Raw genomic sequence first — 12,358 nt, 5'->3', positions numbered from 1 at the left:
ATCAAGATTAATAAAAATAAGCAGCAATAATCCTACTGAAATAATGAAAGAATTACTCTAATGGACACACACACACACACATATATATATAGTGACTGATTATTCAGGAATGACCATACAGTTTAGAGATTATTAATTTAATATTACTAATTTTTATTTCTCTTATCTTCCAACTATTTTGGGTTATATCACAGCTTAAAAAATATACACTGATTAACTGTTTGACATTAAATATATATGTAACAACATACAGCAGGCCCTCAGTAAATGCTTATTAGTTAGAAAAAAATACAAGTAATTTCTTTAAACTGGGTTATTGCTTTATTATAAAAGGATATAGCTCAGAAACAGCTCCAGTACTCTTGCCAAAAAATCCCATGGACGGAGGAGCCCAGTAGGCTGTAGTCCATGGGGTCGCTAAGAGTCAGACACGACTGAGCGACCTCACTTTCACTTTCATGCACTGGAGAGGGAAATGGCAACCCACTCCAGTATTCCTGCCTGGAGAGTCCCAGGGACGGAGAAGCCTGGTGGGTTGCCGTCTATGGGGTCACACAGAGTCGGCCACAACTTAGCAGCAGCAGCAGCAACAGCCAGATGGAAGAGTTGCACAGGACGAGGTATGGGGGAAGAGACATGGAGCTTCCATGCTCTCTCTGAGCCGATAACCTTCCCAGATCTCCACACATTCACCAACCCATAAGCTCCAATTTTAACTCTTTGACAGCTTAATGGAGAAATTTTAACAACTGGCAGAGTTTGTATTTTAGTTTATATTTAATGTTATACTGTGCAACCTTCTTTTATTCATTACCAGGACAACTGTAGATCTGAGTTTAGTAGCTCAGAAAAACACTAAAAATTTTTAAGTTGTATCTCAACTCTCTTACTTTCTATTTCTACTGTTAATATTTTAGTTCAAGCCTAATCACCTTTCATTTGGATCCTTCTCCATCTAAATTGTCAACAAATTTATGTTCTTTTCAGTATTATTCCCACATTACTGTCAGTTATCTTTCAAAAACTCAAATTTGACCACACACACTATATAAAACTTTAACAGCTCCCTTTTATCAACAAAATTAAAATCCAAACTTCCTATCATCACAAAGACACTGTCCAATACCTAACACCCAGAAACAGTTGTGTTGAACAGAAGCTGGGTAAATCAACCAAGATAGATAGAAGACCATTCTATACTTAAGTCCTGGGAACCAATGTTTGAAACAGTAATGTTTATGTGATACTATATGAAATAAAGCTTTGCCTACATTCTCCATTTAACTGGACTGACTCTGGGAAAGCTGATTTAAATGCTGGCACTACTCTTGCTTTGCAGGTTTTGGGGTAGGGGCAGCAATTGATCCTGGCTCCTTAACACAGAAATAGTCAACCTATCCTTTCCTACCACCAACCTGAGAAAATGGATTTCTCCATTTTAAAGTTTACCTCAGATGTGCTAAAGCCACATGTTCAGTTCAACTGACTTTTGAGTTATTATGCCTGACACTGCAGAGAAAATGTGTTTGTCTTTCCCACAAGAATAATGAGCAGACAAATGCTGAAGGAAGGACCGAGGAATGGGAGAGGGGAGAAAAAAAAAACAAAAAACAACTAAGCAGAAAACCCCCAAGATATACAGATACAAATCTTGCAATTAAAGTTAAAATTTTTAACAATTTCCCTCTCAACTAACCTATAAAAGCTAGGTCAGTTTATGTTTTGGAAAGTCATATTTAAAATAATACATCATACTATACAGATGAATGCTAACTAATCAAGAAGTTTGCTAAAGCTAAAACTGTAATGCCTCTTTATGTTCCTTTCAAATGTATTAAGTTCTATGATTTCAAAGAGCAGTGAGGAGTAGATATAGAACATAAAATTCCACATCTATAATCTTTGAAAATAACAAACACCCAAACGAATACTAAATCTTTTAAAATGTAAGAGTGACTAACTTTACAAGATTCTGAAATGCAAAACCATCTGTCCATTGTTCAGTAAATGAAGCACCATGTCTAACTGTTGTGAAATGCCCAAGGCGTAATCTGTCTTGCATACTCTTCTCTCGGCTTGACAGTTTTTCTTGTGTACTCTGAAAAAAAAGGGAAAGAAAATCATCATTCAACTTTATTAATTTAAACTTTAAAAACACAGGACTAGTGAAAGGAGAGGGAAAATTTATTGAACTTTTTTTTTTGATGTGGACTTTTTTAAGCCTTTACTGAATTTGTTACAATACTGTTTCTGTTTTATGTTTTAGTTTTTTGACCACGAGGCATGTGGGGTATGTTAGGATCGTAGCTTCTCAACTAGGGATCGAACCCACACTCCTGCATTGGAAGGTGAAGTCTTAATCACTGGACTGCCAGGGAACTTACCTTCTCAATAAGCAGTTTCTTGCTCATTGATATGCACTTATTTAATCGCTCTTTGTATTTTTCAAGTAGCTTTTGTTGCTCATCTATCTGCCGTCTGAGATCACAATTAGCCTACAATGTAAGTAGATAATGAAAAAGGTCTAGAATTGTGTATATGAGACATTTAAGAATATTTATACATTTTGAAAAATTTCATAACGAGAAGGATTAATAAGATTAAGTATTTGAATGTGATACTAGAAAAAATATTAAAATACTTACCATAAGAATAACAACACTGTTACATGCTGCTTAGTTGTATAGTAAAAAGTACATGGAATATGGGTTTATACTCCATAGGTTCAAATCTACACTCTAGGTTATATAATCTGGGCTAAGTTAAATAAATTATTTGAACCTTATTTCTAAAGTTGTCTTAAAGGTCTGCTCTGTTATTTCTAAAACAGAGCAACATCATTCTATCTCATTTGAAATAACTGAAATACAAAGTGACTAACACTTAAAAATGAATGTGAGTTCTCCTTCATCTTTTGTAATAAAACATCTCCATTCAACAGGTGGGTAACACTGCAGATGCCTATCCAATAGCTAACTGTTCTCAGCACCTTTCTCAGCCACATGAATACAAATTTTGTTAACTCTGTAGGCAGTCATATGCTCAGTCCCTCTTTCTAAGCTCAGAAGATGAGTCTCAGTAGTCTAGTACAGTCACCAGGAAGTAACCTGGAGAGCTTGTTGGAACACAGATTACGGGAATCCATTCCCAGTTTCTGAATAAGTAGCTCTGGAGTAGAGTCTAAAACTTCATTTCTAATAAGTCCGCTAGTAAGGTTGATGCTTCTGGTCTGGGGATGATTCTTTGAAAACTGTAGGTCTATGCCAATTACGGTATAAGCCAAAAGAGAGCAGTATAATAAATAAAAAATGCTGGGAGAAAAATACAGCTGCCAATCTAAAAGTATATATCTAACAAAAAGCTGTTTTCCAAGGAAAAGGGTAAAATAAAATAGTTTCAGAGGAACATATATGAAATTTAGCATCAGATCCTTATCATTATCTTCTAGTTGAACAGAAACCCAACAAATTGTGTATGTGTGACTTGAAAATCTAAGACTAGCTAGTGTATTTCCCATCTCCTTGCAGCTAACGATGGTCAGTGAAATGTAAGCAGAAGTTGTGCAATGGAATACTCAAGAACACTATGCAGAAAACTGCTGTATTTTTAATTTCCTTCCTCTTCTGCTTAAGAACAGAGATACCATAACTGTGACTTTGATAAATATTTTGTACCTTGATATAATCTTCAAGATGAAGGCCATGTACTAAGGGGAGGGAGCAGAAAAACTGAGGGAGACAAGATTCCATGACACCTGGGCCACCTCCTTCTGTTCTTCTCTTAAAAAATAATATTGTATTTCATTTAAAGTACTGTTGTTTATGGAAACTTGTTCAGATGCCTATGGCCTGCATAGCTCAGTCATCTCTACTTGCTAGCAAAGCTCTGCCTGGCTGGAAATTAAGCAGGACCAATAAAATTGCATTTTCACAAAACTTACTGTCTTCCATTCAAAGGCCTATGGCCTCTTAGGCTTTGTCCAAGGCGGCAACAGCCCAACTGCACATGTGCAGACACTGCTGTCTAGATAGATGAACAGTCTCCAGGCCCTCCTCAGTCACATCTGGGATGAATGGTCAGTGTGGCACCAGGGGCCACACTGCAGGGTCCTGCTTGGCCTTCATCACTAGCTTGGGGCTCAGGGAAACACTCGGTCCCTTGTCCCCTCAGAGGTGAGCAGTTTGCAGAGAACAGAAAAACCTATCTCAGATATATTAGTGAGGGGCACTGTGTTCCATGGGTTATCTCAGCACCATTTCCTTTGGGGCCTGCTATGGAAGGACCGGCCTCCACCCCTAACTGGCTTTAGTGTCGGGCAAGTAACTCAGTGGGCAGGAGACACTGCCCCCTCAGGCTCTGACCTGGAACACCCACCCCCACCCCCGCCTTTCTGTTCTTCTCTCAAAAAGTAATACTGTTTCTTATTTAAAGGACTGTTGTTTATGTTCTCTGTTACTAACAACCAAAGACAACAGCTAAATGATAAAAAGATGCTGTAGTACCAGTGTAGGAATACACAAAGAGAACATGGTACTTAACACAGAACACTCAAATACATGTATTTGTTTATGAAAATGAGATTGTATGATGGAGCTGGCAGTAAAGAGCAGACTTAACTACATGGTCTAGATAACTGGTTCTCTATATAGAAAGAAATTAAAATGAAACCTTATTTCACATCATACCCCAAAATGAATTCCAGTGAGATTTATAACTTGTATTGAAAAAGCAGACTATAAATTTTTTTTAAAGAAGATACAGACGAACATCTTTATGGTCTTAGGGACAAAAACAATGAATTATTTTGGTATATCTTTGATAATAATTTGGTACAAACTATAAACAAAGAGATCGCTCAGTCATGTCTGACTCTTTGCAACCCCATAGACAGTAGCCTGTCAGGCTCCTCTGTCCATGGGCTTCTCCAGGCAAGAATACTGGAGTGGGTTGTCACGTCCTTCTCCAGAGAATCTTTGCAACACAGGGATCGAATGCAGGTCTCCTACACTGTGGGCAGATTCTTTACAATCTGAGACACCAGGGAAACCCATAAAAAAAGAGAAATGCAATCATATAAATTTTAAATTATCTAATCAAAAGATAGTGCAAAGAAATAAAAAGACAATTTACACACTGGGAGAAAAGTCAATATATATGGCCAACAAAAAAACTGATACAATTTTGAAAGACAGCAACTCATTAAGAAAAATGAGCAAAAAAAATGATCATTTACTTCACAGAAGAAATACAAACGGTTAATAAATATTTTACAAGATATTCAAAAAATAAAGTGAATGCATAATAACTAATACCTTGTTATATCCATTAAACTGAACCCCCAAATTAAATATGATTCTAATAAGCTTTGGCAAGGGTAATGAGCAATAAGATTATTCCCTGCGTATAGTTAGTGGAATGTAAACTGATCCAACCACCTTGGGAAAAATCTGCTTTTATAAAGCAGAGTTTAAGCTATGTATGCCCTATACTCTAGCCATGTCTTTCTAAGCATATACCACAGAGAAATTCTCCATGTGTGCCACAGAAGACATGTACAAGAGTGTGTCTTAGCAGAACTGTTCATAATAGCAAAAAGTAGAAATAAAATGTTCAACAAGAGCAGGAAAGATAAATTACAGTATATTCATTTACGCCTTCCTATACAGCAGTGAAATGAACATGACAATCCCATGATAATGTTTAGTGAAAACAAGCAGGGCATACAGTATAATTTTGTAATTTAAAGTTCAAAAACAGGGAAATAATATGTTGTTAAGAATGTATAAGATAGATATAATATAACTATAAGAAACACAAAGGCATAAGAAATAGATACAAAATTTACAACAGTGGTCAATTTTACCATTTTAAGAGATGTCAGGGAGTGAACAGGATGGGAACGGGAGGGGCACACTAGATGTTTCAGAGGTTTTGGTAATTATGGTATGATCACAGATGATGGTTTCACTCAGTTTCTATACCAACAGTTCTGTTAGCTAAATTACAATCATTTGGAGAAGGTTTTTATTTTTTCCCTTTAATTAATTTATTTGGTTGAGCTGGATCCTAGGTGCAGCATGTGTAATCTAGGTCCCTGACCAGGGATCAAACCTGGGCCCCCTTCATTGGGAGCATGGAGTCTTAGCCTCTGGACCATGCAGGAGCTTTTAAAACTACCAATGTCCAAGCCCTACATCACACTAATATAATCAGAATTCCTCAGGGTAGGGTATAAGCATTGTTACTTTTATAAAGTACCTCCCATATTTTCCATCCAGTGATTCAAATGAGCAGCAAGGGGTGAGAACAACTACTTCATCCCTTACTAACTAACATATTAGGCATACTTTTTGATGTGTCTCTTTATGAAGTTTCCATTAAAAGATTTATAACAAAATCAAGTAACTTTAAAACCACCATGAAATGGATATCTGTCTTAGGATAGCTGACCAAGTAAAAATAAAATTTTATAAACTTCTATTTCTCCAACTGCTTTTCAGTTCACATTTAAAGAGCTAATAAAAGTTTTTTCTTTAAATGGTTGATATTTTCAATTATGTCCTTAACACTAAAAGACTTAATTTCTCCCAATAATAGAAATTTTTTAAAATGTTAAGTATTTTCTCAACTGTTTTACTACTGCCCAATAACTGGCAATGACGACTTCTTACTTACCCTGAGCAAGTCATCTATACGACCTTCCTTCTTTTCCAGGTCCTGGTTTTTATTACTTTCTAATGCTGCTAATTTCAGCATCGTAAGATCAGTCTAAATAAAAGAAAGCTATTTTATTATTCCATTATATATATATTACTGCACGTAAACATAAAATCAGATTTAATTCTGATTCTAAAAATCATAGCATTGGAGTTTGTGTATGTAAAGGGTATCCCAAAAGGTCTTAGTGTAGTTTTAAGTTTTATTATCTTCAGAAATGTAAGTGCTACACTTACATTTTTAAAACGTAATTTTAAAAATTAAAAAAAAATTTTCAAAGGTTAATCATTTAAATTTTTAGAATATTGATAAGTGTGTTCTTCATTAGAATTCAGTATAATCACTGTTATATGAAAACTCTAGCTGATTTTTGAACAGGGCAAAAACATTCACAAGCTGTTCACTGACTCAAAGCAATGTACTTATAAATCCTGGTCTAAAGATTATCCAAAGACAGAAGTTTTGATGCATTCACAAGAGTCTGGCCATGACCTGACAGGAAAAGTATAATGGCAATAAACTGCACAATTAAGGTGGCAAGCAAGAAGACCTACTTTTTTAATCCTTGGTTTTAGACACTCATTCAAAAACTGTCACATGTATATAGAGTTAAAATGAAAACTCCAATACTCAAAATTCACAAAACAAAGTAATTGCAAAAGATGTCTGATTTTCAAATAATTTTCAATTGTGTAGCATATATGATACACAAAAATACAGACATGTAAAACAAACTGCTTTAATATCCACTTAGAACAAATATAACACCTTCCAGAAGGTATCAATTATATGTACTTGGATGTTAAGTTAAAAAATAATCAGTAAACAGAACTGACATGTTATGGTTGTCTTGGTTATTTAATTTGCTTAAAATTTGTATTTAACCAGTGTAACAAAGGACAGATTGACAGTAAACTGGGCTTCAATTTCTCACTCTCTACAAATTTTTTTTTGTTATTCACTAGTTAGCTTTCTTGATATCGAATTTTACTTTATGATTATGTCTAAAACAGAAGACATCTTAATTGTGTACACAAACTGGTCACTGGTTTTTTATCCCTAAGTCATACAAAGAAATCTCAATTACTATTTACCTGAGTAATTTTAAAGGATAACTGCTTTGGCTGTACAATAGGGTGGTCCCCAAAAGCTAACGCAGTAGGAGAAGGGCTATTCGGTCGAACCTTAATAAAATATTAAATTTTACATTAGCAAAAATAATACAATAGCAAGATTCTTCTTGATGTTTGCCAGAAAACAACAAAATTCCGTAATGCAATTTTCCTTCAATTAAAAAATGAATAAATTTTTAAAAAAGAATTAAAAGTAGATTTCTGCTTAACAACAACTAAATATTCCTTAAGTGTTTATTAGGATAATAACTCAAAACATAACTGAATTTTAAAAACTTTTTATCATTGTTTATTCAATAAGGATTCATTGAGTACCTCCCTCTTACAAAGCCCAGTAAAAGAGACAACCAGCCATCTGATAGATAGATAAAATAGACAGAGAGGTATGAGCCTTGGTCTCAGACACTCATCCAAAAACTGTCACATGTATAAACTTTATATATATATATATATATGCCTTGCCCTCAAGGAGTTTACAGTCTGGTTCCATAAAAGAAAATTGAATGCTTTCAACTTGTTAAATATAACAAGGCCAAATACATCATTTAAAAAAAAAATTATGAAAAACAGCTTATGATGGTTCAAAAAGCAAAACTGAAAGACTTTACTATAGCAACAGAATTCTTTCAGCACTAGGGACAACAATGCATGCCCCTGTTGTTGCTGTTATGTTAGTTGCTCAGTCGTGTCTGACTCTGCATGATGCCATGGACGCTGGCTTGCCAGGTTCCTCTGTCCAGGGAATTCTCCAGGCAGGAATATTGGAGAGGGTAGCCATTCCTTCTCCAGGGGATCTTCCCAACCCAGGGGTCAAAATCAGTCTCCTGCACTGCAGTGGATTTTTTACTATCTGAGTCATCAGGAAGCCCTAATGCATGCCCATGTGTAGTATAAAATCAATTTACTGATAAGTTGCATGGTTTAACTAGTCACTAGTTTTAAAATACATTCACTGAAAACAGTCGATTACATCATGTACCAATGCTATCACTACAATTCCAAGCTATTTTTGAGTTTTATACTCTACTTGGTATATGGCAATATGATGTCCTCCAAGGTACAAAATGAGTAAGACATTAAAAACTATGTATCTACAGAAAGGACTAGAAAGCAACACTGGAAGTTACAACAGTGTAACTGAGTAAATGACAGACTCTAATTTTTAAAAATTCTTAATTCATCTTTAAATTACTGAAAGCCAACACTGCTATTCTGGTTATACAATGAACCTTCACATAATGAAAGTTAAAAAACAGTAAATAAAATCCAATATGTAGAGCAATGCATATAAAAGAACTGGATCTTAAAAATGTCAGAAACAAACTAAAAAGTTTTAAGTGAATTTTTAGATCCAAGATCCTTTTCTTACCCCAAACTACATTATCCAAGGCTGACAGCTGCCTACTCTTTTCTCAAGGATTCCCAGAAAGGAATTATGCTACCATTTTAGTGGTTAAGAAATTTAACTGATAAGATCCCTGACCAATGATTGAACTTGGGCCCCGGCAGTTAAAAGTGCTGAGACCTAACCTCTGGACTGCCAAGGAATTCCCAGTCCTATCATTCTTTTATAGAAACATTACTTCTTGGAAATAATTAACTCAGAAAATCTTTAAGAATCTCACTTTCAGAAATAAAGTTCTAACAGCATCAAATCACTGAAAAGAATTCAACTCACCTCAATAAAATGAAAGACTTTTTTAAAAAGGTAAATGCTAATATATATATATATATATATATATATATATATATATATTTATTAGATCCCTGAGTTGGGAAGATTCCTTGGAGGAGGCCATGGCAACCCACTCCAGTATTGTTGCCTGGAGAATCCCCATGGACAGAGGGGCCTGGCGAGCTACAATCCATGGGGTTGCAAAGGGCCAGACACGACTGAGTGACTAAGCACATATACATAAAAGGCCTCAATAAAGACAAATTACAAAAATTCTTCATTCAGTACACATAACCTCTGAGACATAAAAACACATGGAAAAACTTACAGATGAAGAAGGAGTGGAATGTGAATGTGAATTCTGAGGCGAACGGATTGCAGGAGGTATGCCTCTTACTGGACTTGAGCCATTTCCACCTTGGTACTGAGGGTAAAAGGAAACACCACTATATATATATATATAAAACAAAAGTTTAGAAAGATATTGTTTTAGACAAGGCATTATGAATTAATTTAAATATATTTTATTATTTTTGTGGCAGCCTCAAAGACAAATTCCCCCAGAGCAAAGAACATGTCTGATTTTTCCTTCAAATTTTAGCAGTTCCCTTATGCTTGTGAAGCCAGCAGGAGCTCTAATCCCGAGAAACTTTAATCTCTTTACAAGTAGATGTGTAGATGTTAATCAACTATCCTAAGACAGAACTGTCATTCCCAAGATCTGTTAAGTATCCAAATGTTCATAGCACTATAAAAGAACTACTGGACCAAGTCCCTTCTTAACAGCACAAAGTCTAATAAAAATTGATTCTTTCTTACATGCATTACAGTAAATGACTTAACCATGTATGAAGAGAAGCCACCTAATCCGTTCCATAGCTTTCTCAAGTCTCATGTTTCTGAACCAAGAATGGAAGGCAAAAACAATTTGCTGCTAATGGCTTCATCTCTGGGTATTAGGTATGAACAGCAGAAAAGGAGACTTCCTAGTGTGTTCACTAAACAACTTCCTACACCTAAAGAACTTACTCTAAATTTTTAATCTATAGTGCCTCGCATAATGCTCAGCACATAGTAGGCATTCAAGACACTTGAGATGTGTTTATTTGAACAGACCCTACCTTTGGCAAAGATTTTTAATGATATTAACACTAAGGGACTGACAGCAACTAACGAGCTTTAGGTGTATTTTATAGTCTCCAACAGTTTTAACTTAGATTCTGTAAACTCAAAAAAGAAAAACAATGGAGGATATATATATATGTGTGTGTGTGTGTATATGAGTGAAAGAGAGTGACTGTGTTAGTCACTCAGTCATATTCAACTCATTGCAACCCCATGGAGAAGAGCCCACCAAGCTCTTCTCTCCACGGGATTCTCCAGGCAAGAATACTGGAGTGGGTTTGCTATGTCCTTCTGCGAGGGATCTTCTCAACCCAGCATTTATATACATACATATAAAAAATACAGCCGTTCTCCCAACCAGCAAGTTCTACTCTCTCTCAAGTAAACATAAATATTTTTCAACTATTATTTTACTAATCACATTAATATTTTACAATTAATCACATTAATATAATATAATGGTAGGAAAAAGTGTTTCTGTGTAGAGGTAAAGAAACATTCCAGATTGGGTAAAAATATAAATTTACCACTGTTTATTATTTTCAGGACTCTTTAGATTCACATCTCTATCATTATTTAATCTCCATCCACAGGCCTCAGCTGTTGCTTTGGTACAATAAAATCTTGACTGACAGTACAAAGAATTCTAGAGGCTCTTCCATTTAAAATTTGCCTTTAGGTAGGATACTTTACGCGGCTTCCCAGGTGGCTCAGTGGTAAAGAATACGCCTGCCAGTGCAGGAGACTCGAGTTTAATCCCTGGGTCAGGAAGATCCCCTGGAGAAGGAGATGGCACCCCAATCCAGTATTCTTGCCTGGGAAATCCCATGGACAGAGGGCCCTGGCGAGCTACAGTCCACAGGGTCACAAAAGAGTCAGACACAGCTGCATGACCAAACAACAAGGCTACTTTAACATCTCTGGTTCTCAGGTTCTTCACCTAAAACAGGAATACTAATACCTGCTTTGACCATCTCCTGACCTATTACAAGAAAATACAGGAGAAAGTCCTTTGAAAATTATGATGTGCCATACCAAAGTAAAAGTAAACTTTAATGTTCCTAGAAAGACAGGACATCACATAGTACTTAAGTTCTGCTTTAATCAACTAGATCAACAAAAGCAGACTCGGTGGTTCCAACAGCCTATGGCAGAATTATATTAAGAACTGAAGATATTCCTCAATGAACTTACTTCAAAATAGTCGCTAATTTTGTGGCCACGTCCCCCAATACTTTTTCCTAAAATATAAAAGTAAAAAATTTTACAGATTTAAAGTCAGTCGTGACTATCTATCACATATTATATGAGAAAGAGAATGTGCCAAACTTAATTCCCCTAATACACACAAAAATGTTAAAGAATATGATATTCTAGTTGGGTGGTGATGGGCATTAAAAGAATACTAAGATTCCTCAGAGGGTCAGATGCCAACTTCACAATTCCAAAAATCAGATGATATTCCAATAGATACATGTTAATTTTAAAAGTCTCAACTATGGGAAAATCAGAAAAATAAATCATATTAAAAGACTACCTGCTTTTAAAACAACATTATTCATATTGCTTCACAGTTACTAACTTCATAAAAGTGTATCAGTGAAAAATATATCAATTAAAAAAGACAAGTGGTAGCTGTATAACTGACAAACCGATTTATATCTATAAATAATAAAAAAGCTCAGTCAACACAAACCACAACAAACTG

At 35.3% G+C, this 12,358-nt stretch overlaps 1 protein-coding gene across 1 annotated transcript in view; it reads right to left on the bottom strand.

Annotated features, from left to right (window-relative positions):
• The window catches only part of TLK1 (tousled like kinase 1), a 174,860-nt gene that overhangs the window by 48,099 nt on the left and 114,403 nt on the right, over positions 1–12,358 (bottom strand). Inside the window, exons 5-10 of the mRNA XM_052659646.1 lie at positions 11,845–11,891; positions 9,854–9,949; positions 7,812–7,901; positions 6,676–6,768; positions 2,385–2,495; positions 1,962–2,098 (exon numbers count right to left, since the gene is read on the bottom strand). Coding sequence (XP_052515606.1) covers positions 1,962–2,098; positions 2,385–2,495; positions 6,676–6,768; positions 7,812–7,901; positions 9,854–9,949; positions 11,845–11,891 — 574 coding nt within the window. The remainder of the gene's footprint in view (positions 1–1,961; positions 2,099–2,384; positions 2,496–6,675; positions 6,769–7,811; positions 7,902–9,853; positions 9,950–11,844; positions 11,892–12,358) is intronic.

The sequence above is a fragment of the Budorcas taxicolor genome, chromosome 2 (assembly GCF_023091745.1).
Source record: "Budorcas taxicolor isolate Tak-1 chromosome 2, Takin1.1, whole genome shotgun sequence".
NCBI classification, from domain to species: domain Eukaryota; kingdom Metazoa; phylum Chordata; class Mammalia; order Artiodactyla; family Bovidae; genus Budorcas; species Budorcas taxicolor.
The sequence above is the reverse complement of the archived record's forward strand: the minus strand, read 5'-3'. Positions and strand labels throughout refer to the sequence as shown.